This window comes from Gadus macrocephalus, chromosome 16 (assembly GCF_031168955.1).
Source record: "Gadus macrocephalus chromosome 16, ASM3116895v1".
In the NCBI taxonomy this organism is placed as follows: domain Eukaryota; kingdom Metazoa; phylum Chordata; class Actinopteri; order Gadiformes; family Gadidae; genus Gadus; species Gadus macrocephalus.
The window spans coordinates 14,425,546-14,444,223 of NC_082397.1; the positions used below are offsets into that span (position 1 = coordinate 14,425,546).

The 18,678-nt window shown below is 42.5% G+C and overlaps 1 protein-coding gene across 50 annotated transcripts in view; it reads right to left on the minus strand.

Annotated features, from left to right (window-relative positions):
- The window catches only part of elna (elastin a), a 52,190-nt gene that overhangs the window by 5,646 nt on the left and 27,866 nt on the right, over positions 1-18,678 (minus strand). For 4 of the 50 annotated variants that reach the window (XM_060076360.1, XM_060076362.1, XM_060076345.1 and 1 more), the window contains 32 exons: positions 18,120-18,335; positions 17,798-17,884; positions 17,628-17,675; positions 17,449-17,511; positions 17,271-17,303; positions 17,108-17,185; positions 15,936-15,980; positions 15,418-15,507; positions 15,267-15,317; positions 14,301-14,468; positions 14,145-14,177; positions 13,801-13,953; positions 13,369-13,560; positions 12,691-12,936; positions 11,788-11,910; positions 10,819-11,001; positions 9,025-9,201; positions 8,379-8,582; positions 7,546-7,707; positions 6,593-6,805; positions 5,920-6,069; positions 5,431-5,502; positions 5,296-5,325; positions 4,777-4,869; positions 4,364-4,492; positions 4,247-4,282; positions 3,741-3,778; positions 2,735-2,762; positions 2,281-2,328; positions 900-953; positions 653-730; positions 277-330 (listed from right to left, as the gene is read on the minus strand). In XM_060076360.1, coding sequence (XP_059932343.1) covers positions 277-330; positions 653-730; positions 900-953; positions 2,281-2,328; positions 2,735-2,762; positions 3,741-3,778; positions 4,247-4,282; positions 4,364-4,492; positions 4,777-4,869; positions 5,296-5,325; positions 5,431-5,502; positions 5,920-6,069; positions 6,593-6,805; positions 7,546-7,707; positions 8,379-8,582; positions 9,025-9,201; positions 10,819-11,001; positions 11,788-11,910; positions 12,691-12,936; positions 13,369-13,560; positions 13,801-13,953; positions 14,145-14,177; positions 14,301-14,468; positions 15,267-15,317; positions 15,418-15,507; positions 15,936-15,980; positions 17,108-17,185; positions 17,271-17,303; positions 17,449-17,511; positions 17,628-17,675; positions 17,798-17,884; positions 18,120-18,335 — 3,375 coding nt within the window. Of the gene's footprint in view, positions 1-276; positions 331-652; positions 731-899; positions 954-2,280; positions 2,329-2,734; positions 2,763-3,740; positions 3,779-4,244; positions 4,283-4,361; positions 4,493-4,776; positions 4,870-5,295; positions 5,326-5,430; positions 5,503-5,919; positions 6,070-6,592; positions 6,806-7,545; positions 7,708-8,378; positions 8,583-9,024; positions 9,202-10,818; positions 11,002-11,787; positions 11,911-12,690; positions 12,937-13,368; positions 13,561-13,800; positions 13,954-14,144; positions 14,178-14,300; positions 14,469-15,266; positions 15,318-15,417; positions 15,508-15,935; positions 15,981-17,107; positions 17,186-17,270; positions 17,304-17,448; positions 17,512-17,627; positions 17,676-17,797; positions 17,885-18,119; positions 18,336-18,678 lie in introns of all 50 variants that reach the window. The other 46 variants (XM_060076376.1, XM_060076372.1, XM_060076373.1 and 43 more) reach the window with 43 other exon arrangements.

Genomic DNA, 18,678 nt, shown 5'->3' on the forward strand with positions numbered 1-18,678 from the left:
AAGGTGACAGAGAATAGCAGCTTCACGCTATCTGTTGCCTTCAATCAGCAACTTGCTGCTCAATGGGAATGTTCCAATAATGATAATCACAGATGCCCTTTTACTTTATGAGGGCATAAATCGAAACACTGTGCAGCGACCCAGTGATCAAGGTCAAAGATGGAGAAGGGACGCGCTTTATGTAGACGAGTTTCATCAAAGACTATAAAGTGGTGGTTAGTGTTCCACAAATTGTTGTGATATTCTGATGCGAGGTGAAGGGAGTGGAGGTCATACCTGCAGGAAGTCCGGCCGACAGAGGAATGCCAGCCCCGCCGGCTCCACCAAACGCTGCAGAACACAAGAGCACAGGACGGATCAGAAGAGCCAGAGGAGAAGGTGTCCAGCATGGGTCAAAACCATAGACTGATATTAACGGTCTTCTTCATATTGAAGCGACAGCAGAAGTCAATTCAAAACAATTCACGTCGTCAACAAAATGTTCAGTTTCTGAGTAAATCTGCAATAATAAGATGCTATTCTAGTCAACACAAGACCTGAAAATCACACGTCTATTGCTGACTGCTGAGTGCTGCACATGAAAGCGCTCAACTGCAGTGCCAAACTAGGACAACACACACACACACACACAGACACACACACAAACACACACCTGGGGGCTTCAGTGGTTTAGCTAAGGGCAGCACACCTCCGGGCCCGCCTCCCAGGCCCACTCCAGCACCGTAGGGATCTGCAGCCGCAGGAGCAGAAGCAACAAGATGGGAAATCATTTGGACAGCTGCTGTCACGTCATTTCAATGCGTTCCTCCATCACGATGCCACTCACACATGCACCAGTTAGAGGTCATGACAGGGCAGGGGGAGCTTATTGAAATGGCAGAAAAAAGTCCTTGACTTACTTCCGTAGCCGAGCCAGGGGTTACGAATCCCTCCGCCGCCAGTTCCCCCAGTCCCTAGAGAGTGATTGGACAATGATTGGACTATAAGTGTGTGCTCCTCCTGCTGAATCCCATCCCTTGAAGAGCACTCAGAGAGTATATTATAAAGCATGAGGACTGTGATTAAGATAAGGCTGTGGGTACTCCGGTCAGACCCCATGTGCTCTCTTGGCTGACGCCCCTTCAATCAAAGTTGACTGAGAATAGATCAAAATGTAGAATAACCACTGTACGCTGAAGCACATATTCAAATTCTACAGCACACACTCGTCTTAGGAAAGAGGTAGAATGATAGATAATTGGTATCGCAATAAATGTACATTTCATGTGGGTCAAATGGAGACGTCTTCGGGGGGAGGAATGGTCTCTGAAAGCTAAAGTTCATCATAGTGACAGCATGATGCTGTTAGGACAGCAGTGAGATGGCCAAGCTGTCTTGAATAAAGTAGCTAGACCTAGAAGGGTCTGTTCAAATGACAAATGACAAGAATCATGAAGGAGATATTGAACTGGCGGAGTCCTGCAGGATGGAAAACATAATTGCTTTTGTGTAATGTCTACTTAGACAGACATTACACAAAATATAAGTCATACAAGTAAAATATGACAATAATTCATGCAACATATCAGAATTATAAAACAGCATTTAGAATGCCAGAAAGACAGAACATATTCTCTATCTACATCATTCTTCTCTGCTACAGCTAGACAATATTTAACGTTGACAAGATGTATTCCTACAAAATGCATACATAGATAAATTGGAGGGTCTGGAAAGAAAGCTCTGATGGTGCGTTCAGCTGTTCAATATAGCTGTAATATTATCGATCCATGCTGTCTGGACAGGATACTACGGTGAGGTGACCCAGCATGGTTTTGCACATTTAATGAACAACCAATTAAATTTGAGTTGCTCTCTCTTACAACGAGGTAAACAAAAATGAGCCTTTCTAATGATCAGTTCAGTGCAATATTCTGCACAATAATATTAGAATTTTAGATTTGGTGGCATTACGTATGGTCAGCCCTCATTAGAACACCTTCCAGAAACAAGGAGTTTGCGTTATGCTAATGCAGTCTGCTAACAGGCTATCATAATTCATAAAGAAAGCCTGACACCATTTGTTTGTAGGTTAGGGGAGAATGTTAATATTTTTTTAAATTATTGCACAAAAAGTTAGCTATTAAGTACCATCAGAACAAAAACACTGAAATATATTAAAAACATATGTCTAGAAAGTCCTTAATTGACCCATTAATACATTTAAGTCAGGTTAGAATGCTGAGGTATGTTGTGTATTACGGTATTTTGAACAATATAATAAACAGTGTAAATTCTTACCAACTGCTACATAACTCTTTGCTGGTTTCAGACCAGTTTCAGCAGCGCCTAAACAGACCAGACATATGCATCACTGTCTCCTTCGAGGTTCATCGCGAACGTTCAGACATAACTATTATTTTATTTGTGTATGTCGCCACCCTGTGGCCAAAAAAGTACACTACTCTAAAAACATACATTTTACACATAAACGATAATGCTAAATTATTTTAGTTTATTATCATCTTATGCATGCTATTTTACTACAGTTTACTGATTGAACTTAAAAATATTCTTTGAATCCATACTTTTATCAGAGAATTGTTTCTCCAATGTCAACGTCAAAGTCAAATCACTTACCCATTCGTTGATAATATGAAAAGTAAAAATATATATGCGTTTATATAGGCTGTATATTTTCATGCTATTTTAATATCAGTTTCTGTGAATAAATAAGGAAATAATTTCTGCTTACCACTAGGTTGAACAACTCCACCACCAACTGCCAAAATAGTCAGACATTAGGTCACAACATCATTTGGGTGTGTCAGTGTAATAAATATAGGATTTGTGAAAAAAAATTATGAACTCACCACCTAGTTCCGACCGAGCAAAATAACAGTTAAAAGAAAGAAGAAATATGTAAAGTAATTAATATTGCAGAATATATCAAATGCCGTACAATACAGTCCACGTTACTGCATGGAACACAAATAAATAACATCAGCATTAAAATGTTGAAATGATAAAGCATCAGGTAAACAATAATCGTACTTTGTATATCATTCCTTTAGCTTGATTAAATCTTTACCCAAAAGTTGAGGAATGATCCAATATTAATCATATTCAATAGTTGTATTTCATTTTTCTCCAGCAAAATTTCTCTAGCAGCTATATTGATCATTTCATTGATCATGATAAGAATAAATTCTCTATTATAGACAAATATACTTCTCATTGGAGCAGAATCCTAAAATAATAGATCAGAGGCGATTGTCATTTGCATTATGAATGGTTATTATGTTAGTACTGTAAAGCAGAAATGTCATACAAAAAGCAGTGGACAAGCTAAAGAAAAGTGAAAGTCATGTTGCAAGAATATTGTTTTGAGGGGATAAGTTATAAAGTCAAATCTTTTTGACTTGTTATGTTTACAGTCATGTCAGAAATAATGTAGGATTCAAAAATTGTATTTAGAAATACACGAAAATACTATTTCAATGCAATGCTCACCTTGACAGTGTTAGAAATTATAATTTAAAGTGTAAATGGTCCCTATATTCTGGTTAAAGAGGAAGATGGTGTTTTTTCTTTACTCTACTTAGAAAATCCAATCAGATCTCTCCCAGAATGCTCCCAGTAAAAATATGTAATCACAAGTAGTATAAATAAGCTATTGTATAATTGCATAACAGTTGCATAACAGTTGCATAACAGTTTTGAATGGTCTTTCTGTTTAAATCATTAATGCAACAGGTCTTACTCGGCTTTGTGACCTCTGGGGCAATAGGCGTGGACTCTGCCAAAAGACAACATAGATCAACCAGTATCATCCATTGCAGTTAAGAGGGAAACAGAGAGGTGTTTACTAGCATGAGGCCTCCCTCTGGTACAGAAGTGCTAAGCTAAAGACGGTCAATAGCTGGTAGCAATAGCAGAATGGCTAACAATGGGAGGTATTGGAGGACATTAGAAGAGGCAGTGCTTTATAAAATGCCATCAACCGATGACAGAATGTGATTGCCAAACAGCTGTGGAAAATGTGATGCCATAAGAAAAATTGCATTTCTTTATTGTATATGTGCCATTTAAAATAATAAATATTGGTACAATTGTGCCAGTGAAGTACACAAAGTGTGATATTATTTTTCTTAGCATGTTTCATATAGAAATTTAGTTTTCCACATTTCTTCATATGGTCCTTGAGCAAATCAAACAGTTATTGTTGTGAAGTGTGTCTAATCAGAACAATTCAGCTCAACCATACCTGGGCCAGGCGTTCCTTCTAAACCTACTTCCTTTGCTGTAGACGAAGAAACAAACGAAAACGTTCACTTAAAAAATATACAAATCAGTTAACTTAAAACCTTTAAAAAATATGTACCTGGTTTACTAGCGACAGGGACACCCGTCCCAGCCGGAGACGCCCCACCCGTTAGACCTGGCTGCACCTCCACAGCCTGCCCTGGAGTGGGGTGCAAGTGTATACCGGTGCCGGTGATCCCTGATTCCACTGGAGCACCAGGAACATGTGAGTTAGGATGTCAGATAGGGGACAGGACTGGGGGTTCGCTGGGCTGAGTGCAGGTTAAGACGCCTTCCTCTAACAGCAGCTGAATAGCATTATCTGATGATACCTCTGATGATTTGTATCTGTTGCTTATTGCTCAAATTTCTTTTTCAATGATTAAAGCCGAGGATGAGGATAGAGGATAAAGCTATAGCACGTTAACAGAATTGACATGTAGCAGTATTCAAAGTAAATCGGTATGTGTGTGTGTGTGTTTGGCTCTCTACCATATTTATCAGTCTTGGAGTCAGCGAATCCTCCATCTCCTCTTGGTTCAGGCAGTGCTCCCCCTACTGTAGGCCCCCCTGCTCCTCCTGCAACTCCATTAACAAAATACTTATTAGCGCTGCTTTGCTCAGATCACTGTAGCACATGTTAACTTATTGTTAACCCACATTTTTCCAAAATGATGCTCTATTGTTTGTCCATACATTCTCAAATAATAATATATGGACACAGAATATTGCAATATCTTTGAAGGAGTATTATTTGAGTAGGAGTAGGAGTTAAATATGAGGTAAACAAGTTTCACACTTTAATATCATCAGTTGGAGATCATACTTTGGATGAAAGGGCTTTGGCTCAATACTTTAGATGAGAACTGTTTTCCAATGTGTTTCTCCATGTTAGAATCAAATAATGGATATTTCACTAATTGCAATCCACTCAACTATTTTTTGGGTTAGAAGAATCAATAAAAAAAAAAAAAATTAAAAATAATGGGAAAATAATTAAAGTCTGCTCACCACTAATGGGCGCTGCATTAACGTCCACACCTGTAATACAAAGGGATCTCATTTATAGCCCAAAAACTTGACATGGAGGTATGTTCAAAGCAGTAACACAGTGATCATTAGGGTGATCTCATGTTATTGCTGTACCATATTTGGCAGCCTTGGCGGCAGCAGAGTACCCTCCGGCGACCAGACCAGTTCCTATGCCTTGTTGGACTCCTAGGAGGAGAAGATCATAATAGTATCAGGAATAGATCATCTTTTATAGTCAACCCTAATGATGTACCGGTTCTATGGTGGCCCCAGCGGACGATCACATGCACATTTCACATTGCAGATGATGCATATGCATATGTCAAATTTTTTGTAGATTACAGTTGTATAAAATGTATGGATACAATATGTAGGGTTAAAGAACATTTGACCAACGAATGCAATAAAGTAATTTAACATCAACAGTCGTTTAACATTGACCAAGAAAAAAGACACCTAGCTGCAGGGTTACTGTGTACTGTGAGGATTTACCTCACAGTAAAACATCACACTACCACAGAGGCAATGCAGATGTGCACTCAATGTGTGTCTCTCTCTGTTTATGTGTCTGTGTTTAGTTGCTTTCGGTTTGTTTTTACCCACCATATTTAGCAGCTTTGGCGGCAGCGGGGTTGTATCCTCCGGCAGCAGGGTTGTATCCTCCGGCTCCTACTCCTCTTCCTCCGAGGCCTGCCCCTGGTCCTCCTGCAACTTGTCCACCTGCTCCTCCTGCTCCTCCTGCTCCTCCTAGTCCTGTGGTCGAGGGAGAAAAGTGGGTCTTCTTTCAGCTCTGGGCCAGTATAGCGTATAATTGATTGATTTCAATTGACTTGTCGTGAAGTGACTTTTCTACATCTTGTATCTGCATGCTGTTGTCATAGAACAAACACAGATTACAATAGCATAGGTTAAAAAAAACATACATTACTACACTTTAGATAACTAAAGGTTAACTTAAGGTTACCCCACCATATATTGCCAAATTATAGATAACAAGACCATCGATTGCTAACCCATAGATTACTATACAACAGATTACTCTTTATAAAGTGCCACTCCATAAATAACCACACCATGGATTACAACATCATACATAACAGATTACTACAGCGTCCATTACCACACCTTGGATTGCAATACCATAGGTGTCAACTTTAGCCGCTGATGAATGCCCTCCTACCCCTCATGGTACACCAGCAGGTACTGTGATGTACAGTATTTGTCACTCTCTGTATATGTGTCTGTGTTTGCATGCTTTCAGTTTGTTTTTAACCACCATATTTAGCAGCTTTGGCGGCTGCGGGGTTGTATCCTCCGGCTGCAGGGTTGTATCCCCCTGCTGCAGGGTTGTATCCCCCGGCTGCAGGGTTGTATCCCCCTGCTGCAGGGTTGTATCCTCCTGCTGCAGGGTTGTATCCTCCTGCTCCTGTTCCCGCTCCTCCGGCTCCTGGACGCGTTCCTCCTGCTCCAAAGCCTACTCCTCCTAATCCTTTGGTGGAGGGGAGACAATTTGGTCCTCTTTTAGCGCTGGGCCAGTATGAGGTATAATTGATTGATCTTAGTCGACGTGAAAAGTACATCTCCAATCACATTGTGATACGTGATTGTTCAGTGGTAGCAGTAGACTGGGTAGCCCCGTCCATTCTGCCGGCGATTTGGGTTCGCCCTGCACAAGGGTCTGGAGAAGAGCAATACATTTCTTTCTGCTTCTGGACAGGGAAGCGACGGCAATCAGCCAATCGTGTACAGAGTCAGTTGAACTAGGCCCGTTGATCACGCCTCTTGTGCTGAAGAAAATGACGGCAGCTTCCCCAGACCAACGTGCAATCTACGATTGAGCTTTGTCTGGCAATAGCCAGACTATAGTAGCAGTACACCGTGGCTAGTTAGTTGGAGAAGCATGGAGGGACACAGAGACTCTCACTATCAGTTCAACATCTTCTGTATCTTTGTACTGTGGTCAAAAAACAACCACAGATTACTAGACCACATATATCACAGATTACTACATCATATTTTGACTTGTAACCTGAAGATTGCTAGTTCGGTCCGTGCCACTCAGCTCCTCCTAGCTGAATGTCAAGGGCGTCACCAAGACACCTTATCCCAACTGCTCCTGATCACACTTTCACACATTCCTCCTACTCATGGTACACCACCAGGTACTGTGATGGGTCTCTCTCTTTTTATGGGTCTGTGTTTGCTTGCTTTCAGTTTGTTTTTACCCACCATATTTAGCAGCTTTGGCAGCAGCAGGGTTGTATCCTCCGGCTGCGGGGTTGTATCCTCCTGCTCCCAGGCCTGCTCCTCCTGGTCCTACTCCTCCTGGTCCTACTCCTCCTGGTCCTACTCCTCCTGGTCCTACTCCTCCTGGTCCTACTCCTCCTAGACCTGCGGTGGAGGGAGACAAGTGGGTCCTCTATCAGTACCTAGCCAGAATAGCGTATAATTGATTGATTTTAGTCGAAGTGAACAGTACATCTCATCACATTGTGAATTGTGATACACGAGGGACACAGAGACTCTCACTATCACTTCGTCATTTTATGTATCTTCGTACTGTGGTCACAGAACAAACAGATATTACTATATCATAGATTACTTAACCATAGATTACAATATCATACATTCCCAAACCATAGTTTACTACTCTATAGATACTACACCTTAGATCACTAAAGCATAGATAGCTGTACCATAAATTACGACTCCATAGATGACTACGCAAAAGATGACCATACCATAGATGGCTATACTATAAATGACTACACCAAAGATTCCGATACCATAGAATACTACAACATTTATTGCTACACCATAGATTACAACACGAAACATTACCTCACCATAGATTAACACACCGTATATTACCTAATCGTAGATGATCAAATCATAGATTATCACACCATAGATTACCACACCAAAAATGGCTTGCCATGGCAGCTTTAGCCGCTGGTGAATACCCTCCTCCTCCTCATGGTACACCAGCAGGTACTGTGATGGATGTGTCTCTCTCTGTTTATGTGTTTGTGTTTGCTTGCTTTCAGTTTGTTTTTACCCACCATATTTAGCAGCTTTGGCGGCAGCGGGGTTGTATCCTCCGGCAGCGGGGTTGTATCCTCCGGCAGCGGGGTTGTATCCTCCTGCTCCGACTCCTCTTCCCCCTCCTCCTGCTCCTCCTAGTCCTCCTGCTCCTCCTAGTCCTCCTGCTCCTCCTAGTCCTCCTGCTCCTCCTTGTCCTCCTGCTCCTCCTAGTCCTCCAGGTCCTATGGCAGAGGGGAGACAGTTGTGTCCTCTTTCAGAGCCAGGCCAGTGTAGGGCTGACCTGATCTCTTTTAGCTCTTAGTGGGAAGGCCCTTTGCATGGAGAGACAAAAAGATTCTGTCTCTTATGTCTTCCTACTGCATTCGCAGAACAGCTACAGATTACTATATCAGATTACTAAACCATAGATTACAACAGAATAGAAAAGTACTCCTTAGATAGATATAACATTATTAATACACCATAGATAACCACAGTATACAATACGATACCATAAATGACACACACTAAGATTACCAGACCAAAGATAGCTATACCATAAGTGGCAGCTTTAGCCGCTGGTGAATACCCTCCTCCTCCTCGTGGTACACCACTAGGTACTGTGATGGGTCTCTCTCTGTTTATGTGTCTGTGTTTAGTTGCTTTCAGTTTGTTTTTATCCACCATATTTAGCAGCTTTGGCGGCAGCAGGGTTGTATCCTCCGGCAGCAGGGTTGTATCCTCCTGCTGCAGGGTTGTATCCTCCTGCTGCAGGGTTGTATCCTCCTGCTGCAGGGTTGTATCCTCCTGCTGCAGGGTTGTATCCTCCTGCTCCAAGGCCTGCTCCTACTCCTCCTGTTCCTATTGGGGAGGGAGACAAGTGTGTCCTGTTTCAGCGCTGGGACAGTATAGCGTATAATTGAAGGATTTTAGTCTACGTGAACAGTACATCTAATCCCATCGTGATACATGATTGTTGAGTAGTAGCAGTACACCGTGACTGTTAGTGTGAGGGTCTGTAGCATGGAGGGACACAGAGACTCTCAATACCGATTCTATAGCTTCTGTATCTTTATCATAGAAAACTAAACCATAGATTTTAAACCATAGATTCCAACACTTTAGATTACGACACTACAGATTACTTTACAATAAATTACTACACCAGATAATACAACACCATAGATTACTGGCACTGCAAGCTTGATTACGATATCAAAGATAGCTGTGCTATCAATTATTTCATCATAGATTACACCAACATAGATTACAACACCATAGTTTAACATACCATATAGTACGACATTAATAACTGAACCATAGATAGCTGTACCATAAATTACGATGCCATAGCGAAAAACACATAGATCCTTACACCATGGTTTAGCACACCAAAGATTAACGCTCCATGGAGTGCCACACAATATATGACAACACCATTGATTACTACACCAAAGATTACCAAACCATAGTTTACAACACCATAGATGACCACACTAAAGATGACCACACCATGAAAAGCTATACCAGAGGTCACCAACCTTTTTGAACCTGAGAGCTACTTCATGGGTACTACTGAGTCATACGAAGGGCACCCAGTTCGATATACTCTTCTGAAATATTTTTTTTTTTCAGTTTGCCTTTAGTTATATATTATTATTAATGATTAATGATGCTCATCTATGTGAAGACTACGACGGAGTATTAGGGCCACACGTGAAGAAAAAAAATATTTTTGCCGTGACGAGATTAAAATCGACACGTCGACTTTAAAGTCAACATGTGGACATTAAACTCGAAATGTCGAGAATAAAGTTGAAACATCATATCGACTTTAATCTCGACGTGTCCATTTTCCGTTCTTCTGTCAGCACGCAGACGCTCCGGGCATTCTCCCAAGCGTGCAGCGGATGACACGAAGTAGTCGGCAATAACCCTGGGGTCATTGTTTGTGGTGTAGGCCTCCATCCAAACAATACAGCGACTAAAACCGTCAATGCAACCACTGATGGCAATGCCGCACTACTACAGCGGATGACTACTTCGTGTCATCCGCTGCACGCTTGGGAGGATGCCTGGAGCGTCTGCGTGCTGACAGAGGAACAGAAAATGGACACGTCGAGATTAAAGTCGATATGATGTTTCAACTTTATTCTCGACATTTCGAGTTTAATGTCGACATGTTGACCTTAAAGTCGACGTGTCGATTTTAATCTCGTCACGGCAAAGTATTTTTTTTCTTCACGTGTGGCCCTAATACTCCGTCGTAGAAGACACTGATCATGTTAATGATTTCTCACAAAAAAAAAGCCAATCGCGTAAAGAGTCAGTTGAACTAGGCCCGTTGATCACGCCTCTGTGTTGGTGACCCCTGAGCTATAGCATCCTCCTCATGGTACACCAGCAGGTACTGTGATGGATGTGTCTCTCTCTGTTTATGTGTCTGTGTTTGCTTGCTTTCAGTTTGTTTTTAACCACCATATTTAGCAGCTTTGGCGGCAGCAGGGTTGTATCCTCCGGCAGCGGGGTTGTATCCTCCTGCTCCAAGGCCTGCTCCTCCTGGTCCTACTCCTCCTGGTCCTACTCCTCCTGGTCCTACTCCTCCTGGTCCTACTCCTCCTGCCCCTAGTCCTCCTGTTCCGAGGCCTGCTCCTCCAGGTCCTATAGTGGAAGGGTGTCAGTATAGTGTGTAACTGATTGATTTTAGTCTATGTGAACAGTACATCTAATCCCATCGTGATACATGATTGTTGAGTAGTAGCAGTACACCGCGGTTGTTAGTGTGAGGGTCTGTAGCATGGAGGGACACAGAGACTCTCACTACCGATTCTACATCTTCTGTATCTTCGTACTGTGGTCACAGAACAACCACAGATTACTTTATCATAGATTACTAAACTACAAATTATTAAACCATAGATTACTACACTTTAGATTACGACACCAAAGATGAGCAATTATAGATTACAACACCATAGATTGCAAAACAATATACAACAATACAATAGATTACTACAACATATAGCACCACGCCATAGATTACTGCACGATAGATTACTATATCATAGATAACTACATCAAAGATAACTGTACAATAGATTGCCATGCCATAAATGACGACACCATAGATAACTAAAACATAGATAACCACACCATAGATCATTACACCATGGTATACCACATCATAGATCAACACTCCATAGAGCCACACAATATATTACTAGACCTTTGATAACTACACCATAGATTACTACAGCATCGATTACCTCACCATAGATTGCTATACAATAGATTAGCACACAAAAGATAGCTAAAGCATATGCTGCAGTTCTAGCCGCTGGTGAATATCCTCCTCCTCCTCATGGTACACCAGCAGGTACTGTGATGGATGTGTCTCTCTCTGTTTACGTGTTTGTGTTTGCTTGCTTTCAGTTTGTTTTTAACCACCATATTTAGCAGCTTTGGCGGCAGCGGGGTTGTATCCTCCGGCAGCGGGGTTGTATCCCCCTGCCCCAAGGCCTGCTCCTCCTGGTCCTACTCCTCCTGTTCCGAGGCCTGCTCCTCCAGGTCCTATAGTGGAAGGGTGTCAGTATAGTGTGTAACTGATTGATTTTAGTCTATGTGAACAGTACATCTAATCCCATCGTGATACATGATTGTTGAGTAGTAGCAGTACACCGCGGTTGTTAGTGTGAGGGTCTGTAGCATGGAGGGACACAGAGACTCTCACTACCGGTTCTACATCTTCTGTATCTTCGTACTGTGGTCACAGAACAACAACAGATTACTTTATCATAGATTACTAAACTACAGATTATTAAACCATGGATTACTAGATTTTAGATTACGACACCATAGATTAGCAATTATAGATTACAACACCATAGATTGCTAAACAATATACAACAATACAATAGATTACTACAACATATAGCACCACGCCATAGATTACTGCACGATAGATTACTATATCATAGATAACTACATCAAAGATAACTGTACAATAGATTGCCATGTCATAAATGACGACAGCATAGATAACTAAAACATAGATAACCACACCATAGATCATTACACCATGGTATACCACATCATAGATCAACACTCCATAGAGCCACACAATATATTACTAGACCTTTGATAACTACACCATAGATTACTACAGCATCGATTACCATAGATTGCTATACAATAGATTAGCACACAAAAGATAGCTAAAGATATGCTGCAGCTTTAGCCCCTTGTGAATACCCTCCTACCCCTCATGGTACACCAGCAGGTACTGTGATGGATGTGTCTCTCTCTGTTTATGTGTTTGTGTTTGCTTGCTTTCAGTTAGTTTTTACCCACCATATTTAGCAGCTTTGGCGGCAGCGGGGTTGTATCCTCCGGCAGCGGGGTTGTATCCTCCGGCAGCGGGGTTGTATCCTCCGGCAGCGGGGTTGTATCCTCCGGCAGCGGGGTTGTATCCTCCGGCAGCGGGGTTGTATCCTCCGGCTCCTACTCCTCTTCCCCCAAGGCCTGCCCCTGGTCCTCCTGCAGCTTGTCCACCTGCTCCTGGCCCTACTCCTGCTCCGAGACCTGCTCCTCCTAGTCCTATGGTGGACATGATACAAGTAGGTCCTGCTTAAGAGATGGGCCAACATAGGATAACTTCACCATAGATTACATATATTACTACACCGCATATTAAATATATGAATGCATCATATATCACCACACTATATATGAAGATTAATACAACATTGAAAACATGAATATTACATCATGTATTACTACACTATATATGAAGATTAATACAACATAGATAAGTAAACATTAATAGATTATGATTACTACACCACAGATTACAACACAATGTATTACTACACCATAGATTACCACACCAAAGACAGCTAGAACATAGGTGTCAGCTTTAGCCGCTGGTGAATACCCTCCTCCTCCTCATGGTACACCACCAGGTACTGTGATGGGTCCCTCTCTGTTTATGGGTCTGTGTTTGCTTGCTTTCAGTTTGTTTTTACCCACCATATTTAGCAGCTTTGGCGGCAGCGGGGTTGTATCCCCCTGCTGCAGGGTTGTATCCCCCTGCTGCAGGGTTGTATCCCCCTGCGGCGGGGTTGTATCCCCCTGCTGCGGGGTTGTATCCCCCTGCTGCGGGGTTGTATCCCCCTGCTGCAGGGTTGTATCCTCCGGCTCCGAGACCAGCTCCTCCTAGTCCTGTGGTGGACATGGTACAAGTAGGTCTACAAGTAGGAGCTGGGCCAGCAGGATAGGATTACTACACCACAAATGACGTATCTGGCATAGATTCATATGTAGTATATATATAGTAGTATATATATATATATATATTCATATTGATGAATATGAATTAATGAGTTCATGTTAATTAATTATTAATTAGGTCTTGGTGTTAATATGCCGTGTTGCGTTGTTTACTCGTCGAGGCCTTCTTACCATATTTAGCAGCTTTAGCCGCCGCTGAATACCCCCCAGCTCCTGGGACTCCTCCAGGGACTCCTCCAGGGACTCCTCCTGGGACTCCCCCAGGGAGGCCTGCACCTCCAGCCACTACCCCAGCACCCGGGACCGCCCCTGCCCCTGGAAGACCTGTCAAGCACGCACAGAAAAATCATCGCAGTAAGATATTTGATATCAATACAAATATTGTGTATGTTAATTTCATTGTGTAAAGAACATTTCATTGCTTTGGAAAAAATATATATTTTGAAGACAAATATTTATGTGTTGACGACTAGTGTAGAAGTATTGTGAAATGCATTTCACAATTCAGGTCGTACCGTATTTAGCTGCCTTTGCACTAGCTCCGTAACCTGTTCAAAAACCAGATTGTTAAACTCGATTCAGTTATTAGATGAGCTTTTCATAATGCTACAGGGACAGAAGGGAGAAGACGGACAAGTTAATTGTAAAAGTTCAAAGGTTTGAACGCCCACCATAGTATAGTGGTATACCTCCTTGCCCTGGCTGCTGTCCTGGGTAGGCTTGTCCTGGGTAGGCTTGCCCTGGCTGTTGTCCTGGGTAGGCCTGACCGGGGTAGGCTTGTCCTGGGTAGACACCTCCAGCTCCCGGTACACCACCTGGCACTGCACCCGCAGCCACACCTACATACATACACAGTCTAATATTAACTATACACTATGTATACTATACATACACATTCTATTAGTAACTAAACACTATGAATGCTATACAAACACATTATATTAGAAACTATATACTATAAATGCTATACATTTCCTCCAGAAAAGCAACAAAGTCAAATGTATAATGTGTGATGCTACTATTCAGTTTAGAAGTAATACTAGCAATATGCTGTGCCACAAGCAACAGGGTACAATGTCCGAGGATGGCTCTCAGACAAAGAGCACGTCGCTGCTATCCGGGGAGGGAAAGTGTACCGCACACCCGTCCGAGGCCATCACCCAGCTGGTGTGCTGAACGATTGAGACTGATATGAGAGACCGATATGCTGCCAAACAGTGTGGTAGAGGGCGAAGGATTGAAGGAGCTAGTTCGGTACCTTGAGAAATTCTTTCAAATGCCGCGCCAACGCTCATAGTCAATTGAGTACCCAACTAAAAGGGAAGCGCCAATTTCTTGTATTTCACAAGTTTAAAAAAGAAATCTGAAAAAGTTAGAGGTTAATGGGGGTCAAGCGATATATAAGTATGATGTAAATATGACTTATATTTTGTACTATTAATGTATGTTAATGAAACAAGTTTTAAAAAGTTTAATTTGTTTCATTTAAAATATTTTTTTATTTTAAAAATGAACTTTAAGGTGAGTTTAACGTGTGTATTTCAAGAGAAACCTGTAGGCATGCAGAACAATTTGCTCATTGTAAATGTTAAGACAATAAAGCCAACAATAAAGAGCCTTAATAAAGTAGATGTTACCGTATTTGGCAGCTTTAGCCTGGGCCGGTGAGATTCCTCCTGCGCCCACCCCTGCAGGCAGGACAACAACAGCATGAGACACTGCCCAACCATACCTCCAAACGTTATTCCACTCCTCTTCACTTCATGGATGAAAAGGGAAAACCCCCACCGGTTCCGATGGGGTACCCCGGGTTGGACCCGGCACCTCCTTGCCCACCAGGAAGACTGCCAGCTCCCCCGGTCCCGAAGCCCCCATAGCCTGACACACAGGGTCGGTATCACGCATGACACTTATCGTCAAGAACATTTCAAAACCTGTCTTTTTTTGTTCCATTCCGCTAAATATAATGTTCATTTTCAATTCCATTATGAAAAGTATTTTTATTGACAATGTTAAAGAGATGTTTACATCTCCCTTTACAACAGTAACGCAGTAACCCAGTTCTGTACATGTTGAAATGTACAGCACTTGGTGAGATGAAGGCGTTGTTCTATTCAGCAAAGGCTCATGTTTTCGGCTTGCTGAATCCTCATGGCAACGTCCCCATGCCAAATCTTAAGCCTGGTTACAGCTCTTTGATTATGGTGATTATCTATCATTATCTACATTTTTCATGTTCTCCGATATAACGATATACGATATAACCAGAGCAAACTGTTGGAGTGTAGGTATACACGTGTACATACCATATGGAACTTTGCCACCAGCAGCTTTCTTTGCTCCATAGGCACCTGAAGACAGACAAAAGAAACCGTCTGCGCGTATACACATGAGCAAACATGCAAAGTACAAGAAGAATGTACCCACCACATTATCCCATATAAGGCAGAAAATAAAACCGCATATTAGACTGCAATTATGAAGTTCATTATCAATATTTCAAACTGCAAGTTATTATCTCAAATTACAATAGAGAGTGAACTCTCCAGATTGATGATATAAGACCACATAATTGTGTATTATTACTTGGAGCATTCAACATTCAGGGGGTGTGACCCACCTTAATGTGTGTGACCTAGTGTTAAGATAGCTGATAGCAAGTTCCTAACACAGACATTTAAGTTCAGCTTTGTTCGAATCAATCACATATGCTGATAGGAAAAATATATTGCCTTATATTGCAGAAAAAGAAAAAAAACAGACGATTTGAAAAGCCGTCTGGCACTTCCAAATCTGGAAGCACCAGAACCTAGAAAACATTCACCGCAGTTCTATAATAGCTTACAGAAGAGTTTATGTTTAGATGATCATACTTATTTCCATCCATCTCAATTTAAAAAAAATGTACAGTCTCATCAATGTCATCCAATATTTTTTTAATAAAAACAATATTGTTAACATGATACAGAAGACAGATTTAAGAACACCTCAATAATCTGCAATTTTATGTTTGACTGCCGTATGGTCATATCAGACGCTGAACAGAAACAGTTTGAAGGCCAACATGGCATCCTTCCCCCTGTGACCGTCGGCTGAAATAACACACAGCATCACACTCTGGACCTTGACGGGAACAGTCAAGGGATGGCCATGTCTAATCTGAAACAGCAGTAACCAAGTAGTGTTCAGTAGCGTTGTTGTAGCAGTTGTGTTGTTGCCATTAACACTAATACGCCTCTTCCTCAGCAGTGATAAACCCATTGATACACCCACCATACACATCCTGGGAAAGGTACCCAGGTGAGAGGCCACTGGCCAGTGATGGCCTTTACACTAGAGGGGCTAGAGCTGTAAACCAACAGCGGTTTCCAGCGGTGGCCGCAGGAGAGGCTGCCTGGCTGCCAGCAGAGGCCTGGCTGCTACCAGACTAGCTTTTTTCTGTTCATACCAGAGGATTAAGGATTTTCTTTTATTTTACCTGGCACTTTGGGTGTTTTGAGCGGATATCCATGGAACACCCCGGGTTGCATTGGTCCACCGTAGCCACGGCCTCCTGCTGTATTGGAATGAAGTAGCTCTAATTGTATGACTCATACTACCTAAAGTCCTGCGTTTTAATGTGTGAGTGAAGATATGATTACCTGTGCCTGCTCCTCCCTGAGCTCCGCCGGGAACTATGGAGATACAAATCAAGATGAGGGTTTCAAATCGTCATCGCTTGCCTTTTACAGCCAGACACCCTCAGTTAGCAGTATATTTGATATCATGGGGAAAAAAAGCATTATTGCGCTGCCAAGTTGTATAATTATGTCTCCGTACGTGATTTAGGGTTTAGTCCAGTGCCAGTGGCTACCCCGGGGAGAACTCCAAGACCACCGAACCCTGGATGGACACACAATGGGCCAGTCACAATGCATGAGGAACCAAGTTCACAGGAACCAGAAACTACAGGATCCAGGCACACCGATAACCAATAAATAAGCGGGGACTATTCCTACCTTGTCCTGGTACGAGGCCTCCTTGGTACAGGCCAGGCAGGCCAACACCTGACGCAGCCAATGAGACACAAGATATGTGTTACATGAAGTTTATATTACTGTGAGTGAATGAGATCTGAAATGAGGTGAATCTTCAGAGGATGTAGGTGTATGTTTGTGTCTGTCCAAACCTGGCAGTTTTGCAGCTTTCTTAGCAGCAGCAGCTGCAGCAGCAGGATTGATTCCTCCCGGCAGTCCCGTCTGGGGAATGACAGGCACTACCAAAACACCAACATGAAACACAATTGTAGGTGCAAATCCAATCCTGAGCCTTGATTCAACACAGCTGGCAGCGGCCTCTAACCAGACATCCTTTTTGTGATTACATCATTTGACCACGTATTGTGCGATTATGTGTGCAAGAGCCTGCGTGTGTGTTTTCTTTCAAAGTGATCAAGGCACATTTTTTTTCATTTATAACAATTCAAACTGTTCATTAACCAGTATTTATACCTCCAGCAGGAACTGCAGCTCCGGTTCCAGCACCCCCAGGCCCGTATCCTGCACCCCCAGGCCCGTATCCAGCACCACCTGGCCCGTATCCAGCACCACCAGGCCCATATCCTGCACCACCAGGCCCGTATCCAGCACCCCCAGGCCCATATCCTGCACCACCAGGCCCATATCCTGCACCACCAGGCCCGTATCCAGCACCACCAGGCCCATATCCTGTGGAAACCAGTGTACATTGAGTTTGGGGCAAGGTAAAAGGAGTAATACAGATATTGAGGAAAATATTTTTTGAACTATTTACGGAGCAATGGTTCAGAAGGACCACAGAAGTGACTGTAGTGAGAGTGAGAGTGATTACTGGAGTGAGAACTTGGGATCCCTGTGTTAAAACAACAATTCTGTCTGACTTTGGGTCCAGCAGTGGGAGCCAGCATGGGATAGGACGTCAACCCCATATCCATCATTAAATGCTTCATTTCTCTGGCTAGGAAATAAGATGTCGGCCTCTTGCTCAATAATGCTTTACAGCCGTATTAAACACACCGGCCTGTTTGTTTAA